The sequence below is a fragment of the Alexandromys fortis genome, unplaced genomic scaffold (genome assembly GCF_014885135.2).
Source record: "Alexandromys fortis isolate MF-2015 unplaced genomic scaffold, M_Fortis_MF-2015_v1.1 scaffold_282, whole genome shotgun sequence".
NCBI classification, from domain to species: Eukaryota; Metazoa; Chordata; class Mammalia; order Rodentia; family Cricetidae; genus Alexandromys; species Alexandromys fortis.
In genome coordinates, this window is record NW_026068199.1 from 54,764 (window position 1) to 75,428 (window position 20,665).

The following is a 20,665-nucleotide window of genomic DNA, read 5'->3' on the forward strand; positions in this document are numbered from 1 at the left end:
TTTTTTTTTTTTTTTTTTTTTTTTTTTTTTTTTTTTTTTTTTTTTTTTTTTGGTTTTTCGAGACAGGGTTTCTAATCCTGTTACTAATCCAGTAACCTGGCTCCTGTGGAAAAATTGCCAACATGTGGGCTAGCAGGTATGTGTCATGCTGACTTAGATTCTTCCTAGTGGCCTTCAAGCTGACCTCTCAGAGTCTAGCAAAGTCACTTCTATCTGCTTCCCTGTGTGTCTGTGCTCCGCGAGGCCTCTGTCCACTCCTCCCACCCCTAGCCCTCTGAGACAGTGTCTCTGTGAACCCTGTGGAAGTCTCTGGAGTTCACAGAGATCCACCTGCCTATGTCTCCAGAGTGCTGGGACTAACAGCCTCTGCCCTCAGCCTCTGCCTTCCTCTTAATGTGCTCCCTCCTTCCTGGGCGCTGCAAGTTCCCAGTGGTCTTTCAGTGTGCAACTCAAAGTGGCTTGCTTGGTAGACTTGTAGCCGGGTCACCACTGCACCCTCTGAGCCTTCCCACTTCCTGTAGATTTTGTCCTAAGCCACACCACACCTCAGGACAGACACTCATACCCCACTCCAGCCATGCCCCAGGAGCTTCAGAAGGATGTTTGGAACACCAGTGAATTGTGTGCCACACACACAGACACTCACAGTAAGGACCCTTCTCCGGAAGGTGTCTGAAATAGGAACATCCATCTGGGGATCACTCCAGGACACTCACACCACTTCTTTCTCCAGGCGGGACTCTTTCTTCTTTCCTCTCTTCCTGTCTCCCTTTCCTTCTCAACACGCGCGCGCGCACACACACACAGACACACACACACACACGTTCTCTTCTTTCCTCTCTTCCTGTCTCCCTTTCCTTCTCAACACGCGCGCGCGCGCGCACACACACACACAGACACACACAGACACACACACACACGTTCTCTCCTTTCCTCTCTTCCTGTCTCCCTCTCTTTCTGAACACACACACACGCACACGCACGCACCACTCCCCAACAGCTGCAGTCTGGAAGAAATTAGTCTTCTAAACAGCCAGACTTCCCTACTTTCAGGAAATTCCAAGCTGGAAAGGGGGAGGGGCCGGGCTGGGGGCGCGACCGTCCATCCCCCTAGCTCTGCCCCTGCATTCAGCACGTCCAGTCCTGGTATCCTCCTGCACCCACTATCCGCTCAAAGGGCTCTCAGCGTTTCCACCATCTAGGCTTTCTAGTCCTTTAAATCTTAGAGGCAAACTTTGGGGGAATAAGGAAGGCTGGGAGGGGCCTATGGCTTAACCCTCTCAACCCGGGACAAGAAGTTAAGACCAACTAGGCTGACTGGGGCGTTGACTCTGCGCTCGCCTGGTAGGCTACCATGGCCCCCGAGAGGGGCTGAAGCTTAGTTCCTGGTGCAGGTAAGAAGGGACCACAATCAGCGTTTGCCAGACTCTGGAATCTAGTCTCCTGTGTCTGAGGGAGGAGGACCGCGGTCTGGCCCCTCGTAAATGATAAAGAGTGCAGAAGCCTGGACCCCTGGAATGTGAGAGCGGAGACCAGGGAAACTCCCTGCCTGTGAAACAAGAGAGCTGGGGGGGGGGGGGGCTCCTGGGACCCAAGAGCGCAGAACCCGACCTGAGGTGATGGTACTCAGACCACATGCCTAGGTCCTGGAACCCCTTCCAGGTTGGGCATGACATTTGCTTTTTTGCCAGGTGAGATCCCGCCCGGGAAAAGAAGGAAAAGGGCGCCAGTGAGGTAGCCTCCGAGGCCAGGAGGGACCAGAGCTTGAGCCGGAGACCCATTCAGTCAAGACCACGAGGTGAGGAGGCTGTTGTGGTGGGCAGGGGTCTTCATCCGGAGGAAATAAAAAGAGACAGACTAGTTAACGAAGAGACCAGGGCCTTTAAAGTCCCTGTTGCAGCCCTGTAGCTTTAGGAAAAGAGTTGCCAGTCCTAAGATCTCAGGGGTCTCCCGGTGGGGTCCCCTGCCAGGTCTGGGCTCCACCCTCCTCCAGCCTGAGAACCAGTTGGGCCAGCTCCTGAGCGGGTTGTTATTTCCGTGTCCTGGCAGGGCTGGGGCTGAGAGAGGACAGAGGTGAACCAGCTGTGCCCCTGACCCATGCAGCTGGAACTACACAGTGCCTAGCCAGGAAAGGGAGTTGAAGAGGCCAGAGGAGATCTGCTTATCTGAGCGTGTTTCTGTCCAAGCGGGCGAGGGCCCCTATGTGCTTGCATCCAGCCCACTTTGCTTTGATCCCTAACAACGGTCCCTCTGTAAGATCCTAGGCTGATGACGAACTTTTTCCAAGAATGACCGCATTGCCTTGAGTGTGACAACCCAGCAACAAGCATATTGAAGGTTAGAGCTGAGTGTGCAGGACACCTAGCCTGAGGGGAAAGTGACTCCCTCAAGGTCTCCAAGCCAGCCAGGAGCTTCGTGGGCATTAGGGCATTAAAATCTCCCTGTGCTTGTGTGAGAGGCATGCATGGGCTGTGTGCATACGTGTGTCCTAGGGCCTAAGTCAGAGAAGAAGCCCAGTGTCCTGCTAGATTATTCTCCACCTTATTCTTGAAATGGAGGAGGATCTCTTATTCAAACCAGAGTTGAATAAGCCCCAGCTATTGTCCTATAAGGTACTAGGGGCATGGCTCAAAGGTAGAGTGCTTGCCTAACGCCCAAGATGTTAGCTAACTCGGGGTTCTATCTTCGGGAGTCCAAAAAATTCGGGAGTAGAATTCTATGGAGCATTTTCTCAGCGAGCATCTACTGTTTGGTTGCTAAGGCAGAGCATTCTATTGGCATCCCACTTTGCAGATAGAGAAGACAAGGTCAGAAGGGTTATACTGCTAATCCAAAGCCACACAGCAACAGCCCCAGCCAGATTCAAACCTGGGCAGCTGGTTTTCTGAATTCTACCTCTTTTCACTTCTCTCTGCAGAGGAAGTACTACGATGAATGGAATGACATCATTTACACCCAGAGAGGATTTTTATGCTTAACTGTGACTCAATATTCACAGTTAAAAAATAAGGAAATGAAAATAGGGAAAGTCCGAGGGCCTGCTAAATTGTTAAGGGCAAGTCTTAGCCTATTAAAACATTCGTTTTCATTGCAGTGAAGGAGGGAGTGGTGATTGTGTGTCAAGTTACAGTAAAACTGTGTTTATTCGCCTAGGTTAAGGGCAGAGTGGAACTGCTGTAACAACAGTGGTTTCAGAGATGGGCAAGATGGCACAGGTTCGTATGCTCAGCACCTTGTGAAGGCTGAGGCAGGAGCATTGTCCTGTACTGGAGGCCATCCAGATCTGTCTTGTAGGATGCTCTCTACAAAACAAAACAAACGACAAATGAATCTTCTCAAAACCAACAACAAACACCAATACTGGTGGTAATCACAATACTGGCCTGTAATCACAGCTACTCTGTTAGTTCACGAAGTTCAAGGCCTGGGCTACAAAGAATGGTGTGGACAACTTAGTAAGGCCTTGTTCCATAATGAACAACAAAAAGAGGTTTAGGAGAAGGGCATGGCAGTGTTGGAGCATGATTCAGATGTTAGGAGCACTGACTGGCTCTTCTAAAGGACATGGGTTTGATTCCCACACCCACATGGCAAATCTCGACCATATGTAATTCCAGTTCCAAGGGATTTGGCACCCTCTTCTAGCCTCTGTGGGCACCAGGCATGCATGCGGTACACAGATCTATATGCAGGCAAAACACCAATGTACGTAAAATTAATTTTGTTTTTGTGTTTCTTTGTTTTTGGTTTTCCAGACAGGGTTTCTCTGTGAAACAGTCCTGGCTGTCCTGGAACTCAATCTGTAGACCTGGCCTCGAACTCACAGAGATCCACCTGCCTCTGCCTCCCAAGTACTTGAATTAAAGGCATGCACCATCACTGTCCAGCTAATAAATTAAAAAGAGAAAGTTGGGGATATAACTCAGTGGTAGAATACTTTCCTAGCATGTATGAAAGTCTAGGTTCAGTCCTAGCAGAGGGTAAACATGGGAAGTGCACAAGTGTGCATGTGTTTCTAGGCTCACTCCCTGTGGGAGGGGCTTTGTGTGCATGCGTACATGGATCCAATAGTCCTTAGACTGCATCCATTTAAATTATTTCGAACAGTTTTGGCTGTACTTTGTGTTCACATCCTCGTTGATCCTTCCCAGGGTTCTGAATGCTGAAAGAACAATGTTGGCTCCCTTGCCTTCCTCGTGTATTTTACCAAATCTAATCTTTATTCCGCAGTTATTGTTTGGGTGACACAGCCTTTTCTTCTCCCAACACTAGCACGACCGCTTGGCAGCACTTAATATTAAATCATACTTCATGTTTCTATGTGCTCTGCAGGGAGTTGGCAGTGTCATTTTATCTGAGGTATAGACAGGAAAACGAAGGATTAATTTGTGGAGATTCACTGAACTGGAAAAGGGTGGGGTTTTGATGGAAATAGAAACAAGGGATTTCATCATAATAGTAAGTGTTAAAAGTACAAAGTTGTCAAGTTCCTGTCACAGTTTCCATGGAAAAAGACTAAGCTCCAGGATATGGGCCAAGGTTTGCTGGGTTTCTCTTTACCACTCAGTCAGGTGCAGTAACCTAGCAACTGCGTATCTGGTATACAATTCACAAGCTGGCAGCTGCAAGCATATGTCATTCTTGCCGATATTTGCTTATTCGATTTATTCATTTATGTTACCTATGAGTGTTTGCCTGTATATATGTGTGTACACTACCTGCATGCTTGGTACCCATGGAGGTCAGAAGAGGGTATCTTCTGGAACTGATGATGATGGATGGTTGTGACCCACCACGTGGGTGCAGTGCCTTCAGAGGCCAACAGAGGGCATCAGACATTTTGCTGCATAGGTATGGAAGAAACTTGAAAGTTGTAAAATTACAATTTAGAATTTGTAAGATGTGGGACTTGGGTCCTGGAACTTGCCTTCCCCTGGAAGGTCGAGCACTATTTACCTCTGCACCATCTTTCAGGGCCCTCATTGTTACCGAGTTCTAACACATGAGGCATTTGCTTTATTATTTGTGTTTTAAAAAATGAGATGTTATATCTTAGGTGATGTTATGCCCTAGATGCTCCCCAAAGCATATTTTAATTTTAAAATTCTGCATAAATATAAAGCTCCCCTGGACCATCCAAAGCCTCCCAAATGAGAATGTTCATGTCGTCTGTACAGTGAATTTTGCACATGCTCTGTAGAGCCTTCCTAGTACACTTCTTCAGTGTGTGTGGAGGGAAGGGCGCTTGAGCGTGTGTGGTTGATCCTAAACCTGTGCCCAGGGTACTCACTGGATAGAGTCTGCCCCGTCTTCAAGGATTGGGCACTGGTAATCTTCATCTATACTTCATCTACAGCTAATGCTTACTGGAGATTTTTACTAGTCTGGTTGGGAAGTAATCCGAAAGTAATTATTTGGTACTTACTCTCCAAGAAGGCTCAAATATTAGTTACTGGGGTGCCCCACATAGTGTAATATGATCATGGACATGTTAGAATCAGAAAAACTTAAAATTTGAGTCCAACAGTAGTGACCTTGGGCTCTCACAGCATTTTTGAGGCTGACTAGGCAGGTCTGGAACATAGAGGTAGGGCTCCAGGGTGAGGCAGCTCTGATATGCCTGTGCCCCCACAGATGCCGGTGCTGAAGCAGCTGGGCCCTGCGCAGCCCAAGAAGCGACTGGAGCGTGGAGCACTGTCTATCTCGGCGCCCCTTGGAGACTTCAGGCACACATTGCATGTGGGGCGCGGTGGCGATGCCTTCGGGGACACCTCGTTCCTGAATCGCCACGGGGGCGGCCCACGCCCCGAGCCCCACACACCACCAGTCGGGGCCCCGCATTCTGTCCCTCCACCTGCAGTTCCACAGCCCCCTGCGCCTGGTCTCCGAGTGCCTTCACCTGCGGACCCGCTGTTGTCCTTTCACCTGGACCTGGGCCCCTCTATGCTAGACGCGGTGCTAGGCGTCATGGACGCGGAGCGTGCTGAAGCAACAGCCACCAAGCCTGTCGGAGACACCCACCCTGGAACGCAGCACCAGAAGGCCCGCTGCCACCCCAATGCTGACCTCCCACTGGACGACGTCATAGGCCTGTAGTGTCCTGATTCCTGCACCCCCTCAGTCCCGCCGAATAACCCACTTTTGTACACATAAATGGCTGAGGTTTGTGCCAGTGCTGTGTCTGTTCACTTTTTACGGGAAGAGGTGCAGAGGCAGGACAGTGGTCGATTGCTACCAACTAAAAGCCAAGTCCAATTATCCATGTAATAAACCACTCCCAAAGGTGGAGTCTCGCACCTGGCCGCTCCCACAGTCTTATTCATTCTTCAAATATTGACCCAGCCTCATTGCTACCTGGATAAAGTCCAGACACCGTGGTTTGCTTAGCACCACCTAGGGTAACATTTGGTTTGAAGAGTCATAGACGCCTGGCCCTACACATCCCCCAGGTGCACTTTGACCAGGCGGTGCCATTCGCTTTTCTGAGAGCAACTGCAAAGAGGAGCGGTTGGGTACTCCTTGGAGCCATGAGAGGCATGGTCCCGGTAGGTAGGGCTTCTGCTCCCACCAACTAAGTGTCGCCATGCGCGGTAGCTGTTGCGTCACAAATCTGGGCACAAAGTTAACCCTGAGCCCATAGATGTCCAGATGTTTTAACACCCTAGAGGTGCGGGGCTCTCTAGGCCTATATCATGGACTGAGGGTGGAACCAGATTCTCAAAGGTTCCCGGAAAGAGGGGACCTCTAGTATTTATCAATCGGCTTGGAGAGTGGCTATCTTAGGTCCCTGAAGGGACGATACCAACTTCCGGACTCAGAATAAGGTCTTTTGAAGTTTGCAGAGGGGTGGGTCATATGTGCCAACCTCTAGACTGGGGACAGGAGCAAGACTCGTACCCCACAACCAGGATCAGGTAAAACCATTGAAACTTGGCGAGGCCAAGGTAAGGCCAACGAGAGGAGGGGCATACATAAATCGTTCAAGTGGGTTGAGACCAAGGTAAGCCACTCTCCCAGGAAAAACAGGACGGGACAATCATAAGTAACTTTGCATGGGGCAGGACCAGGAGTCACTTTGCTCATAGTGAGGTATGTTATGATCAACCACTGGTATGGGGACTACACACTTTAAGGAGGTCGGGGGCGGAGCCAGGATATTGAACACACACACACACACACACACACACACACACACACACACACACACCCGCTCGCGCCCCTGACACACACAAAGGGCTGTGTACATGTAAATCGCATGCTGCGGAGTGGTGTCCTGAGAAGGACAGGGCACAAGCAAAGTATTTGGTTGCAGCAGGCCCGGATCTCTAAGCCCCACCCCCACTTCACGGGGCGGAAATATATGTAAATCAGCTGGCTGGAGAGAGGAGGCCTTGCTCCTCTGAAGCCCTGAAAGCGGCCGAGAACACGTAAAGTGTTTGCTTGGGTTGGGAACTGTCTCTCGCAAAAGCCCAGAAAGGGAGGAGCACATATGAAATAGTTGGATGGGATGGAACTTGACTCCACTGAGTTCTTGAGAGGATCTCAACACACTAGTTAATTGGCTGGTTGGGCGGGACTAGACTCGCTAAGGCCTCTGAGGAGCTGGACTCACGAAGATCATTTTGGGCGGAGCATGACCAGGTTCCCAGAGGCTCAGAAGCCAGCTACACGTAAATAAGCTGGGCGGGGCCGGGAGCACCAGAGCTGGTGGGACACTCCGAGGTCCCGCCTCGTCTCTTGGCCTCCCTCCGGGTGAGGCGGTTGAGGCGGACGGGACTCCTGGTGTCACAGTTGGGGCTCAACGTCGTGGACTGAGGCTGCCCAGTGTGCTGCGGTACCATGGAGGCAGGGGCCGATTCCTCCGAGGCCCCCTCGGTCTGTCGCTTCTTCCTAGAGGGCCGCTGTCGCTTCGGCGCACGCTGCCGTCAGCCACACCCCGGGGCCCCAGCGCCAACCCCTGAGGTCGCGCAGCCGGAGTCTGGGTCCAAAAAGCCGGCGCTGCGCACTGCCGCTGACGTCATCCAGCGCATCCGCTGGGATCCGCGCCTGGACCCTGCCGAATTTTCGGTGGGCTACACCGACCGCTTCCTGGGCGTGCAGGAAGAGCCCTTCTGCGCCTTCTGCTGGGACGAGCCGCTGGCAGCGCTCGGGCCCGGCGTATTGGCGGTGCCACAGCACCGCATCCGCTACTTCCGCTTCCGCGGCCGCCTGGTGTGGGACCGTGCCTCGCGTACTGACCTCATTTTTGGCTCGGGCTCTGTGGCTGGACGGGGACCCACTATCCTGGACGCACTGGACGACGGGAACGAGTACTGGCCAGAGGTTGCACCAGAAATCCCTGACACAGAGAAGACAGGTGCGGCTTTCGAGGGTCAGGACACTCAGGATGGCCCTAAGGAAGGGAGTGGAAACCCGGCAAGAACTAGGCTTGATTCGGGCCTGGAGACAACTGAAGAGGGTGCGGCAACCAAAGAGAACAGAACTGGGCTTGATTCGGGCCTGGAGATACCCGAAGACGGTGGGGCAACTAAGGAAAATAAAACTGGGCTTGATTCGGGGCTGGAGATACCCAAAGAGGGTGGGGCAACCAGAGAGACTGTCCTGAATCGGACCACAGAGGCAGGAACACCAGAGGCAAGCGGGTGCTTCACAGGAGTAAAGGAGATCTTGAACTCACTAGAGACACCTGGAGCCACTCTACTTCCACAGTGGGAGGCACAGGCCATGGAAGCTACTAAGCTTTCTGCTGAAGAGATGGGAAGTGAGTGGACTCCAGGGACTTGGCCTGATGAAAGAAGGTTCCCTCGCCAGCCCCGGCCCACACATTTTGTGGCACTGATGGCGACAGAGCCTGGGCTTAGGGCAGAAGTGGTCAAGGCCCAAGAGCATCTGGTGCGGATTGCTCCTCCTTGTGCTGCTTTCCTGATACCTGTACAGGCCCTGCACCTGACAATGGCCTTGCTGAGGCTGACAGGCCCTGGGGAGGAGGCTGCAGCTACCGGGGCTCTGCGGAGGGCCCTCCTGAAACCAGGGCTTCAGGTACCCTCCCAGCTACAGTTCAAGGACTTGGTTCTTCTGGGTCATCACGTGCTCTGTGCCATACCCTCCCCCACACTGGCAGGCATGGCTCAAACTCTGAATCAGAGGCTGGAGGCTGAAGGGCTGAGAGTGGTGCAGCCCCCAGGGGGCCTACAGCCACACCTCACCCTGGCCAAGGTGCCACAGGGATCCCAGGTTTGCATTCCTGAGCCTGAGTTCAGTTTGAACCAGGAGTTAGGAAGACAGCCCCTAGGGAAACTCTGGCTATGCCGTATGGGCAGAGCAGGACATAGCTACTTGCCCCTGGCTGAGATTTCCCTCAAGTGACCAACGTTCCAAACTTCGTAGAAGAAACAAGCCAAATAGAAACAATTTCTCTCTCTCTCTTTTTAATTTTTGGTTTCAAGCTTCCAAAATGTACTGTACTCAATGCTCAAGGAGAATGAAGGGAGGGGAGGGGAGAGGTGGGAAGGGGAGGAAGGGAGGCATCTGGAAAAAAAGCAGCCTGACAGTCCAGCTGTTTGCAACCTCATAGCACATCCTCCAGTTACATGGCAGAAGAGGAGGGAGGGGTGAAAAGAAAAGGGGAGAAAGAAGAAAAATAACTTAAACACACACACAGAGGAAAGAGAAGGAAACATGACGTGAGCTGGTGATCCATGAAGGCAGAGGGGAGGAAGGAAGGGAGGGTAACCATTTTACCTGTGTTGAACCAGGGAGCAGGAAGGGAGAAGGAAGAGGAGGGAGGGAAGGGAAAAAAAAATCAGAAGAAACATTGGGGCAGAGGGAGGAAGGGACACGGAGACAACTTAATACAACTCGAGTAAGACGAGGCAGCCCGGCTGGCATGGTCCCGCGAAGGCCCTGGAGTCCTCAGTGCGGTGTGGCGCTGGTCTGGCTGTGTTGGTGGTGCTGGCTGGCATTTCTGGGGTGAGGGGTTGAAGGTGGGGCATAGTCTTTAAGCAGCTCCCCTCACCCCAAACACTGAGGCCCCAATAGCTGGGCAACAAGAGTCTATGAAGAGGCAGACGAGGCAATTAGGTGTGGCTGGCTGGTGCCCCGCTGCAGGCGGGTGCGGGCTGGACGGCCTGTCTTCTTTCTGCTGACCCCCCAACATGGGATGGGCCAGCACGCAGGGTCAGGTGCTGGAGTACGAGCTCGAAAGAGAGAGAGAAAAAACACTGAGACAGCATTAGTGGAGGTGAGAGGTGGAACACAGAACCTGTAGCCCCCGCCCCGCCCTCCTCCACTATACTCCCAATTATCCCCTGTGAGACAAAAAATAAAAACGTAGAAAAATCTCTGTACAGATCCCCGGTGGGAAACGGGGGTAGGGATGCTGGCTCTTCCTGGAGCCTTCTCCCCACAAATTAATTTACAACCCATGTCCATGGCTCAAAAACAAAATCCGCAAAGGCGGTACTGGGCCACAGCCCTAACCCCGCCCGTGCTCGATGGGTGCTCAGAAGGCTGGCAGCTGCGCCAGGCTGAGGCGGCAGTCCACGCTGGAGTTGTCCGGGCCCGTGTAGGACAGGCCCAAGGGCTCTAGGAAGGCCCGGCAGGCGGCCTCGCCCTCGAAGGCCAGCTCGGCCTGCAGGTAGGAGACTGGCAGCGCAGGGCGGAAGCTATGGAGACAAGAGGAGAAAATGATGAGGCAAGCAGACAAGGGAGGGCCCAAGAGCAGGGAGCAATGCTCCCCATCTGGGCTCCCAGAATTTTCCTCAGCAAGGAACCTGCTGGCTTCTGCAGCCCCTCCCAACCTCCCCATGTTAGCGGCTTGGGGGGGCCAGGGATGGGGTTGGTAGCCCCAGTGCCCAGTTGCCCCCCCTTGCCCACACTTACCTGTCCAGGAAGGAGGGGGCAGGAGGGAAAGGGCCCAGATGGCTCCTCTGCTGGCTGAGGGGCTGGAGCCAGACAGAGTAAGTGGTACAAAGGCTTGGAGGGTAGGGACAGTGATACTCCACCCTCGAGGATGTTTGCACAGAGTGTCACACTCAGCAGTGCTTTCTGGTTGGTACCAAGATGCCCTAATTTTGTACATGTTCTACTAGTTTTGGGGACCCTTTCCTGCAGGCCATCGCAGCCCTTTAGCTACTTGGTTTCAAGTATCTGGAACCCAGGTACTCTATGGCTCTGGGACAGGGCAGCCTTCCTGTCTTTCAGGTGACCTTCTAGGCCATGACAGGGACTTGTCTGCCAAGTTCATAGGAAAGGTGCTGTGAGAATGAGGTCAACACAAGCCAGGGCCCTGAGTACTCACAAGGACCATTTGTGCTATGTAGCTAAGGTTGACTAAGAACAGGGTAAGAATCACTTGCACCACTGAGGCTTGAGGGCTGCTCATTGGACCATAAAAAGCTGACAGCTCGGTGCCCACTCATCTCACTCCCTTGAGTAGACTGACTAAAACAAAATCCTAGAACAATTTCTTCGGCAGGTCCCACCATAACAGGACCAAATGAGAAAATGTTGCTTAGCCCGGCATTCAAGACCCCTTGAGACTCTTGACAGATATATTTACCAGGGTTTCTCAACCTTAGCAAGACTGGCACACTGCTATGGGGCCTTTTGTTGCACAGCATTCCTGGTCTCCACCCACTAGATGGCAGCAGCATGGGGACCATCTCTTCCCCACATGGGCAAGCCTCATGAAGTATGATGACCAGAGGGCCTTGCCACACCACCCCCTGTGCCATAGGCCCCAATCACACTGTCCCAGAAAGACATTTCAAGAGACTGCTAACAATATGAGCCAGGCCACCCTTTCTAATAACTATGTCAGGAAGAAGAACAGCAAGTAGCTGCAGGCAAAGGCCTGGAAAAGGGGTTTCAAGCTGATGTGAGAGAGGAGTGCAGGGAGGAGAGGACGTGACACCAGGAGGAGCGAGGGAAGAACAGTGGGAGAAAACCTGGAACAGGGTGGCTGAGGGGAAAGCAGTGAGGGCCAGCGGTCACGTGAGCAGGAGAGTGGCAGAGCCACAGCACAAAAGGCAGCAGAGTGCAGTGCCACATACGTTTTGATCATGGCCTTGAGGGCAGCCTTGCGCTCCCGGTCTGCAAACTTGTCCACAAGGTAGCCAGACATACAAGGTGCATGGCAATAGAGCCGGAAGAAGCGGTGGTAGTTGCCTAGGGCCCACGCTGCCCTCAGTGCCAATGCGTGGGACACACAGGGGTCTGCTTTCAGCTCCCTTGTGAGGTATGCCAGCTCCGTAGTGATGTCTGCACAAGAGATAACTGGAGGTCAGGTGACAGGGTGCCACCTTGGGCACGGCACCCATCATGTTAGGATGGCCTCTTACCCCCAGAGTTCTTGGTGAAGATGTAGTAGAGGATTCGGTATGCAGTAAATTCACCCACATTGCCTGCCAAGTTTTCCGCGTACAGAGACTTGAGTTGAGTCTGGCACTGGTTGAATTCTTCATGGTCACCCTGAGCGTGGAGGAAGGGGTGTAAGAACAGGCAAGTACAGGTGGCTTCAAAAGGGTGGGTGCCCCATGGCAGTTGCCTACTCCCTACCTTCTCCAAGGCAATGCGGGCATGTGTCTCATACACCTCCACAGTGAACTCAGTGCGGATGCCTTGTACCTGGGCAGTGGGAACGGGCAGAGAGTCAGGCAGAGCAGAGCAGGGCAAGATGGCTGACAACAGAGCCCCGCAGCAACTGACTTACCGTGAGGTCCTGCCTAATGGACTTCATCTGCTCACAGGCGAAGGCATAGTCCTGTTTCTCCTTCCAGTGGGACTTGACCATGCACAGAGACTTCTTCAAAACCTGCAGGGAATAGAATCAAGGCTGAGTGTACAGACAGCTGACAGGCCAAAGCCACGGTGTCACTGCTCAGAGAGCTGCAGCACAGCCTCTATCAGTGGGTCACCACTGCTATGAACAAACAAACCGAGCAACACACAGCAAGACTCAGTGCCCCACAACTTCCTGTTGACACATAGTGCTGTGCCATACTGAAGCAGAGTAAGAGCTGCCTTTGCAAGGCCACCTGGCTCCAGGGTCCCATATGAAAGTCTGCCTTGACTTTGCTTGTAGTAAGGCTGACTGTGGCCAGGCTATGTCCCAAGTGTGAAGAGCCTGCACGCTAGGGTCTTCTCAGAGCCAGAGCTGCCACCTCCCTGGCCTAATGCTAACACCTCCTGGTGGTGGACCCACTGCCTGGGACTCACAGCCACAGGTCGCACAGTTGATGGGTCTGGGGCGCAGGTGAGCCGTAGATAGTGCTTTGTGATGTCAGGACAGGTGCCCACAATCTGTAGCTCCTGCCAGTCAGGGTCAGCTCCACTGCTTTCCAGGTTACTCATCTGCAGCACCAAAGGTTCAAGGCGCAGGCGGCGTGAGTGCCCATGCTGAAAGCGGGCTGCCCTCTTTTGCTTCTTAAGCTCACGCTCTGGGTCCTCACACTCAATTGCTGCCATCTTCTTGCGGCTGCGTTTGGTGGGAGCTAGGTCATGCCTGGGGACAAAGCGTAAAGAAGGCCAATGTCTTCAGTCACTCTGAAGGCCATCTACCCCACCTGTGAGACCCAATCAACTCCACCTATGCCTAGGAAAGAAATCCCACCCAAAGCTCACCTCTTTCCTCGCTGCGCCCTGCCTCGGCCCCGATCCATGTGGGCCCCGCGACCACCCCGACCCTTGGGGGGTGGGTTCCTGCGGCCTACAGGGTGACACTCATTCCCTGAGTAAGAGCTGTCAGAGTCTGAGTGGGAGTCACTAAATAGGGAAACAGAAAAGTCAGGCCTGAAGCACAAGGGTTAGGAGGCATCAGCCCCCTCCCAGCTGCCCTCCAGTACAAGCTTGCACACCTCCTCCGGAAGTGACGGGTAGGGGACCTGGATGAAGAGCGTGACCGCGAATCTGTGCTGGAGGAAGAGCTGTTGTCCTTCATGAAGACGTTGCGGTTGCCGAACTTGGCGAAGCTGCTACCCCGGGCTCGGCCAGCACCCCCAGACCCAGGTGTCCCTCGCTGGGATTGGGCACCCCCGCCCCTGGTCACTGAGCCTGCCCCCCTGGGAGGGTGAAGGCTGCTAGGGGCCTCCCACCGTTTCTTCTTGGGGCTCTCAGTCACAGGCTCCCTGGTCAGCCTGAGGATATAGCAGGGCAGGGCATTACCAACCAGCCACCAACCTGCAGGACTGCAGACCCCACCCTGTGGCCCAGGGCCACAAAACCTCAGAACAGAGAGGCACTTACCCTGGCAACTCAGCCATTGTGGTGCAGGAAAGGGACCAAGCCCAAGATTGTCTGTGTCCAGGGGATGCTCTTAGCCACAAAGCCACCCATACCTCCCCAGCCAGACCTGCCCACTCCCCAAAACCCTATCCTTGATCACTCCTGGGCTTTCTACCCTCCCCAAAGGGTCCTGAGATAGAGCTGTCAGTTTTTGAGGCCCAAGTCCCCAGGCCAGGACCCAGCATCCCCACTCCCTCATAGTGTCACCCAGACTGACCCAGGCAGAGGCTCTCGGCTCCAGTCAATGGTATAGGCAGAGCCATCCTGGAGCCGGGCCTGTAGCACCTCCTTGAGCAGCTTCTCTGTCCGGTCCTTGTCCTCTTCTGATTCACAGGCAGTGAAGCACCGCTCAACATATTCCTTCATATCCTGCGGCCAATCGTCCGGCTTCCCAGACAGGTTTCCCCGGCCAGATGGCCCACTGTGGGAATAAGACAGATGAGAGCACTCAGGTGAGAGGACCCCACATCTCAGCACAAGTTTTACTGTGATCTTAGATGGCAGTCCTACACCACATATTCCCAGGGTTCCCTTCACCACATGAGGCACACGGAGGGACCTTAGAGAACAGACACTGGTGAACACAGAGCATGGGTAGGTAGGGATGGGGATGAGACTTACCTATGGTTCTGGGCTTTCTCAGAGCTGGGCTGGGAAACAAAGCTACTGTGTTGCCCCTCTGTATTGGAGCTGAAGTTCTGGTTGGTGACAGCAAAGGGCCGCTTCTGGATGTTGAACTTGAGACCTCCAGTTCCAGGGGCTGCTGTGGGAGGACAGCAGAGATTGGAGTTAGGTCCTTCCCAGACATTCAAACTGGCCAGCGCTGGAGCAGGTCTCTAGCATGAGCAAATCTGTTCCAGAACAGTCTTTCCCTAGACTAGAGTCGATCACAACACCCTGACAAAGGTCCAGTCACTCTGGGTGGTTCACAAATGGGCTCCAACTTTCTGACCCCCAAGTCTGCTAACTCACGTTTCATGCGGGTCCACAGCTGCTGACCCTTCTTGGGCTTGGCAGGCTCACTGTAGCTGTGTGGCCCATAGGTCTGCCCTGTAGGTGCCCCTGTCTGACTGTGCTGAGTGGCTGGGGCTGTTCCAGGCTGAGGGCCATTGCTTAGACCATGTGTCCCATGCTGAGGGTTTGAGGGCTGAGGGGGCTGAGCTGCAGGTAGCTGCTGAGGGGAGGCCTGGTAGGCCATACTCTCATCCATGCCAGGGACCGGAGGCTGTGGGAAGAAGCAGAGGCTGAAGGCAGCAGGCAGCATCCTGATGTTCTTAAAGTCACCTTCTTCAGCAGTAAGTGCTACAATCTTCTGGGGGTTGCCACTCCGTATGATTGGTGGCTTCCTGGGGTATCTATTTTTACTAGCTATCCTTCCCACAACAGAGAGGTCTCAGACTCAAGAGGCTGAGCAACTTTCCATAGGCTCAGCTACCTACCACCAGTGCCAACACTGGGGCCTGACTCTATTAAAAGCCACCGACGACACATCCACTAGGGTTCTCTTGAGCACATCAACACGTGACAACACACTTACTCAAGCTCTATGAAAGGCTGCATCCTCTCAACTCTGAGGAGCCACTAATGTGTAGAGAACAGTGAAGCAAAGCAAGGACTCAAAGCCAGGTCAATGTACTTCCTATGCCCTAGGGTCCTCCACTCCTCTAGGTTGCACCAGTTGCAAAGGCAGCATGTTGGGTAGGTATGGGTGTGGGTGTGTGTACACCACTTGCTGTGTGTGCAGGGGGCACACTAGCTCCTGAACACAGTTGTGAGTACACGTACTGGAGAAAAAGAGAGAAGGCAGACTGCCAAACTACAAACTGCTCCTGCCATCTCCCCAACATTACAGCCCCCGGACCTTGCCCAGCCTCAAGCCCATCTTAGTTTTAAAAGCTAAGCTTTTACTTTAGAAGGTGCTTGACAAGAAAGAACAAGTGAGAGGGGAGGGAGCAGCTTTGAAATAGTGCAGACCATTCATGGTTGCAAGTCCCTTCAAAAGCTCTTGCTCCCAGCTTACCAGGAGCAGCTAGGCAAAGCATTACCTGGTTCAGAGTCCCTTGGTGCTGGGGAGCCGATGGCTGCTGGGCTGTAGCTGAGCCGTAGGAGCTGGCCATCCCATACTGGGAGGGGGAGCCGTAGCTCTGGTACATGCTCTGCCAAGGCACAGGAGGAGCCGGAGTTAGTGAAGGCTGCTCATGCCTTCGGCCTCCCTTGGACCCATGCTCAACTCAAGAGGCTGTAAACACCAGGCCCTTGTTCTTTCCACCATACAAATGCACCAAATCATGTATTTTCAAAAAAATCAAAACCAAAAGCCTCTTCATTCCACACATGCCAGCACCCATAGGTCTTGCTATCAAGTGAAAAGAAGCAGTGAGTGCCAGCATTTCTAATGCTATGATTAAGAGACAGGCAGGAGACAGGGACAGGCTCACCCCTTTAATCATAGGACTTATGAGCCAGGATGGAGACAGGTGGATTTCTGTGGAGTGTGAGGCAAGCCTAATCTACATAGCTAGTTCCAGGCCAACCAGGCCTACACAGTGAGACCTTGTCTTTAAAAAATTAAAATTAAAAAAAAAAAAAAAAAAAAGGCAAGCTTGTTGTGGTGATGTATATTCAGGAGGCTGAGGCAGGAGAAGTGGTTGAAGTCAACCTGGGCTATATAGAGACTTCTGACTCAAAAAGAAAAACAAATCCCGGGTTTAACAATGTCCACACATAGCTATACAGCTATAGGTGTAAGTGGGTAACGTCCCACAGTAATTAGCATGAAAGAAATCAAGGCAAAGAAGAGAAGCAGGAATATGACTTGAACAGTTTGGCAGTGGAAGGCTCTCTGAAGATGCTCTCTGGGCAGCAAGGAATCTTGAAGTGAGCACAGTAAAATGGAAAGCTGCAGCAGAGCAAAGCACAGGGGACTAGGATATCCTAAAGTCCTAGGGTAAGGAGGCAGTGGGATGGAACACGGACAAGTCAGATCTTGTGAGACCGGAACAGGAAGCTGGGATTTACATTAGGGGATACTGGTAGGTTTCTGCACACTGCTATGTCTGTCTTCACCCCCACTAGCCACGCCCCACACAGACAGAAAGCTCTCACCCTATAGTCAGGTACTTACCATGGGGTAGTAGTAGCTGTAAGGATAGGCATAATTGTACTGCTGGTACCACTGGTAGTACTGTTGCTGCTGCTGCTGCAAAGCTGAGGCTTCTGCCTGAGAGACATACTGTGGAGACAAAAGCAGCATGTACGTATCTGTCAGTACAGCCACAGGAATCTACAAGCACTACAGTCCCAAGAGGACAGGCCTTTAGTGCAGAGTTAACCACAGAAAAGAAATGGAGTCCATGCCTCTACAGTAAGAGTAGACTTCTGGAAGATGGGGCAAGTCTCCCTCCTTAGGATCACTCAGACCCTAGCTGACTCAAAGTTGTTGGTTTAGTTAACAGGGAAACATATTTCCAGTCTGCTAAGGCATGCCATTCTCTGAAAGTCAGCATCCTCCCCATCCTTCCCTCAGCAACAGCCCCACCCAGCACAGCAGTTCCAAGTCCTGTGTGCCATTCTCACTTGTGCACTGGACACCGGCCCACTGCTACTGGCTTTGGAGCTACTGGCAGCCCCTGCTTTGCTAATGCTGGCCAGGGCCTGGCGGGCCTTCTCCCACTCTGGGTTCTCGTGCATAGGGGTCTCCATGCCATTCTCTCTGCTGGCTCCAGCCACCATGCCATACTGAGAAGACCTGCAAAGGTGAGACAGAGTTATGTGCTACTGTACACAGGCAGACAAGGTCAAAGTTCCAGAGCTAAGATCCCTACCTACCACAGCCATAGCTGAAGCTGGCACATAGCAAGTGCCAAGCAAACAGAAGGTTGACCAGTATACACAAAACTTTACGTGACCTTAAAAGGACTCAATCTTTTACAAGTCAATGAATTCTGATATGGCCAACTATGGGGGGGGGGACAAAAAAAAAACAAAAAAGGAATTATCAGAAAGACAGTAAGAGGGGGCTGGAGAGATGGCCCGTATTTAAGAGCATTTGCTGATCTTGCAGATGTTGCGAGTTCAGTTCCCAGCACCTATGTCAAGTGGCTCACAGACACCTATAACTCTAGCTCCAAGGGATCTCATGCCTCTTCTGAGCTACATGAGTGTGAATTATACACTCACACACACACATACACACCGGTATGCACACACAGAAAGCTCAGACGGGAAGCTTGCCCCTCCACCCTAGCCCCCAGAATGTGGATTTCTTCTTCCAGGCCGTGCAAAGAAGTCCCATTGTATTTTGTTCCTCTTTCCCAGCACCACGGGCTGTGTTCCCCTAGTCCTACTAACCAATCTGTGCTGCGCTGATCACCCACGTTGGCCGCCATCTGGACCTTGGGGTATAGGGAGTTGACCTCGGGAGCCAGACTGCTTTTTCACTGTCTATAAGAAAAAAGATGAGTTAGACCTAAGGAGGAAGAAAGAATGTTGGATCCATAAAAGGATAGATAGGAAAGACAGAGTATCTCATAGAAAGGAGCACTGGTAAAGAATGGAAAAGAATCCAAGCATGGTGGCTCATGACTGCAATCCCAACACTCTTTTGGGAGTTCAAAGCCTGCCTAGGCTACATGTTGAAATCCTGTTTCTAAAACCAGTAAAAATAATCAGACAATTCCTCTTGTGGAATGAAGAGACTTGAGCATGAAAGGAAGACACTGGACTCCCTAAAATGCAGGATGTAAAAGTGAAAGACAGAGATGATGATGAAACGATCAGAGTGGACTCGAGGGGAAACCAGACTGAGGTGGTGGATGTGGAGACCCACGTCCTGGGCAGGGAATCCAATGGCAATTCCTAGAGTATTGATACAGGTTCTAAAGAAGCAGAAAGAAGGCAGGTACTATCCAGTGAGTAGTCTTAACTACCCGTGAATAAAGCATTAGCTACCAAGACGTTTGGCAAGAGGGAAGTTTCTGGGGACACACAGAGGATCATGGAGCCGGGACTGAGAGTAACACGGAGAACAAAGCAAAGTTTTCAAAGAGAAAGGGAATCTCAGGATGTCTCACTGAGGAGCAACAGAAAGTGGAGGTGGGGGAGGCTCTCCTTATGTGAAGTCACTGGCTGTCAGCACTTGAATCAATGAAGAGCCCCCAGAGGACAGAGACTTGTATGAGATGTTCCTGGGAGCAGGAGCTAGTCTGGAAGAAACAACAGGCAATCCCTTGGTACGATGTCTGCAGATAAAGTTTTCGGGGTGATGTGGGAGGCCCACAATTTTCTTAAGAAACCATTAGGGGTGAAGGGTGGGGTGACAGAAACATGAAGGACTGCCTTGGGGTCAGGACTTGAGGCCAAAACAATAGAATTTACAGCAAAGAAGCCCATGGAAGAACCAGAAAGCTTGCAGGAAGCCTTAGGGGCAATGACAGGCCTCAAAGACATTAAGAAAAAAAAAAAAAAAAAACAGGGCCAGGCAGTGGTAGTGCACGCCTTTAATCCCAACACTTGGGAGGTGGAGGCAGGGGAATCCCTATGAGTTTGAGGCCAGCCTGGTCTACAAGAGCTAGTTCCAGGACAGCTAGGACTGTTACACAGAGAAACCTGTCTCGAAAAACCAAAAAAAGAAAAAGAAAAACAGACAGACCACTGGGTGGAGTCAAGGGGTCGGTCGAAAGTAGGGAAGCAAGTGGGAGACCCTGGTAGTACTAACTGATATTAGGAGTGAGGCCTAGGGGTCAGGGATCTGACAGACGAGGACAACATAGACTCTATGCACCTGGCTGTCCCGCAGGCATGGGGTCCACGCCACCAGGTGGAGATGGAGGCCACCCTGAGCCCAAGCGACCCTCCTTTATCCCCGCGGTCAGCCACCAGCCAGGCCGTGCCTCCGCACCAAGTCGCGAGGATGGTCTCTCTGGGTTGCCCAGGGCAACTCGGGGCCGGCGTAACAGCGGGTCAATGGGGCCGCGAGGGGAGCGCCTAGGGCACTAGGGTCCGCAGCGTTCCCAGGGACTGTGGCGAAGCGGAAGCGCGTGCGCACGCGCAGTGTCGCCAGCCGCGCGCACACAAACCCCGGGCGCATGCGCCGACGGCCACACCCTTCACAGACGCTGGGAGCGGCGTCGGTTAGCCCGACCAAGCAGGCCCGGGCTCGCCGAGCGCGGAGCCGGAAGGAGTCCCTGTGCTCGCCCGCCAGTCCGCCCGCCAGTCCTCACACTCACCAGGACCGCTTGCTCCCGGGGTTCGTCACCGGTGGGCCACGGTGGCTACAGGACACCCGCGATAGCGCTCGGTCACCGGCAGGCTCTTCTGAGGCTGGAACGTCCTGACCGCGGCGTGATGGCGTCACCCAGACGTCTGTACCCGCCCCGTGTCG

The 20,665-nt window shown here is 52.9% G+C and overlaps 3 protein-coding genes across 6 annotated transcripts; 2 read left to right on the plus strand and 1 right to left on the minus strand.

Annotated features, from left to right (window-relative positions):
* The first annotated feature begins 894 nt into the window (after nucleotides 1-894).
* Nucleotides 895-6,300, plus strand: Cdc42ep5 (CDC42 effector protein 5). 2 transcript variants are annotated; one of them, XM_050129886.1, is made up of 4 exons: nucleotides 895-1,394; nucleotides 1,692-1,798; nucleotides 2,258-2,337; nucleotides 5,635-6,300. In XM_050129886.1, exon 4 carries the CDS (start codon nucleotides 5,635-5,637, stop codon nucleotides 6,094-6,096), a length of 462 nt encoding a protein of 153 aa, XP_049985843.1. In that variant the 5' UTR covers nucleotides 895-1,394; nucleotides 1,692-1,798; nucleotides 2,258-2,337; the 3' UTR covers nucleotides 6,097-6,300. The 2 variants fall into 2 exon arrangements, with proteins under 2 accessions (XP_049985843.1, XP_049985842.1); XM_050129885.1 differs by lacking the exon at nucleotides 2,258-2,337 and having other exon boundaries at nucleotides 899-1,394.
* Nucleotides 6,301-7,407: 1,107 nt separating this feature from the next.
* On the plus strand, nucleotides 7,408-9,847 carry Leng9 (leukocyte receptor cluster member 9). The gene has a single exon (XM_050129804.1). The coding sequence runs from the start codon at nucleotides 7,840-7,842 to the stop codon at nucleotides 9,364-9,366; it is 1,527 nt and encodes a 508-aa protein (XP_049985761.1). The 5' UTR covers nucleotides 7,408-7,839; the 3' UTR covers nucleotides 9,367-9,847.
* Nucleotides 9,409-20,660, minus strand: Leng8 (leukocyte receptor cluster member 8). Of its 3 annotated transcripts, XM_050129801.1 has the most exons (16): nucleotides 20,511-20,660; nucleotides 18,634-18,726; nucleotides 17,860-18,031; nucleotides 17,408-17,515; nucleotides 16,329-16,439; nucleotides 15,256-15,508; nucleotides 14,905-15,046; nucleotides 14,501-14,704; nucleotides 13,857-14,135; nucleotides 13,624-13,764; nucleotides 13,219-13,504; nucleotides 12,713-12,814; nucleotides 12,559-12,627; nucleotides 12,342-12,471; nucleotides 12,054-12,261; nucleotides 9,409-10,664 (listed from the first exon to the last, which is right to left on the minus strand). In XM_050129801.1, exons 2-16 carry the CDS (start codon nucleotides 18,669-18,671, stop codon nucleotides 10,502-10,504), a joined length of 2,406 nt encoding a protein of 801 aa, XP_049985758.1. In that variant the 5' UTR covers nucleotides 18,672-18,726; nucleotides 20,511-20,660; the 3' UTR covers nucleotides 9,409-10,501. The 3 variants fall into 3 exon arrangements, with proteins under 3 accessions (XP_049985758.1, XP_049985757.1, XP_049985760.1); XM_050129800.1 differs by having other exon boundaries at nucleotides 10,522-12,261; XM_050129803.1 differs by lacking the exon at nucleotides 16,329-16,439 and having other exon boundaries at nucleotides 10,522-12,261.
* Between the last annotated feature and the right edge of the window lie 5 nt (nucleotides 20,661-20,665).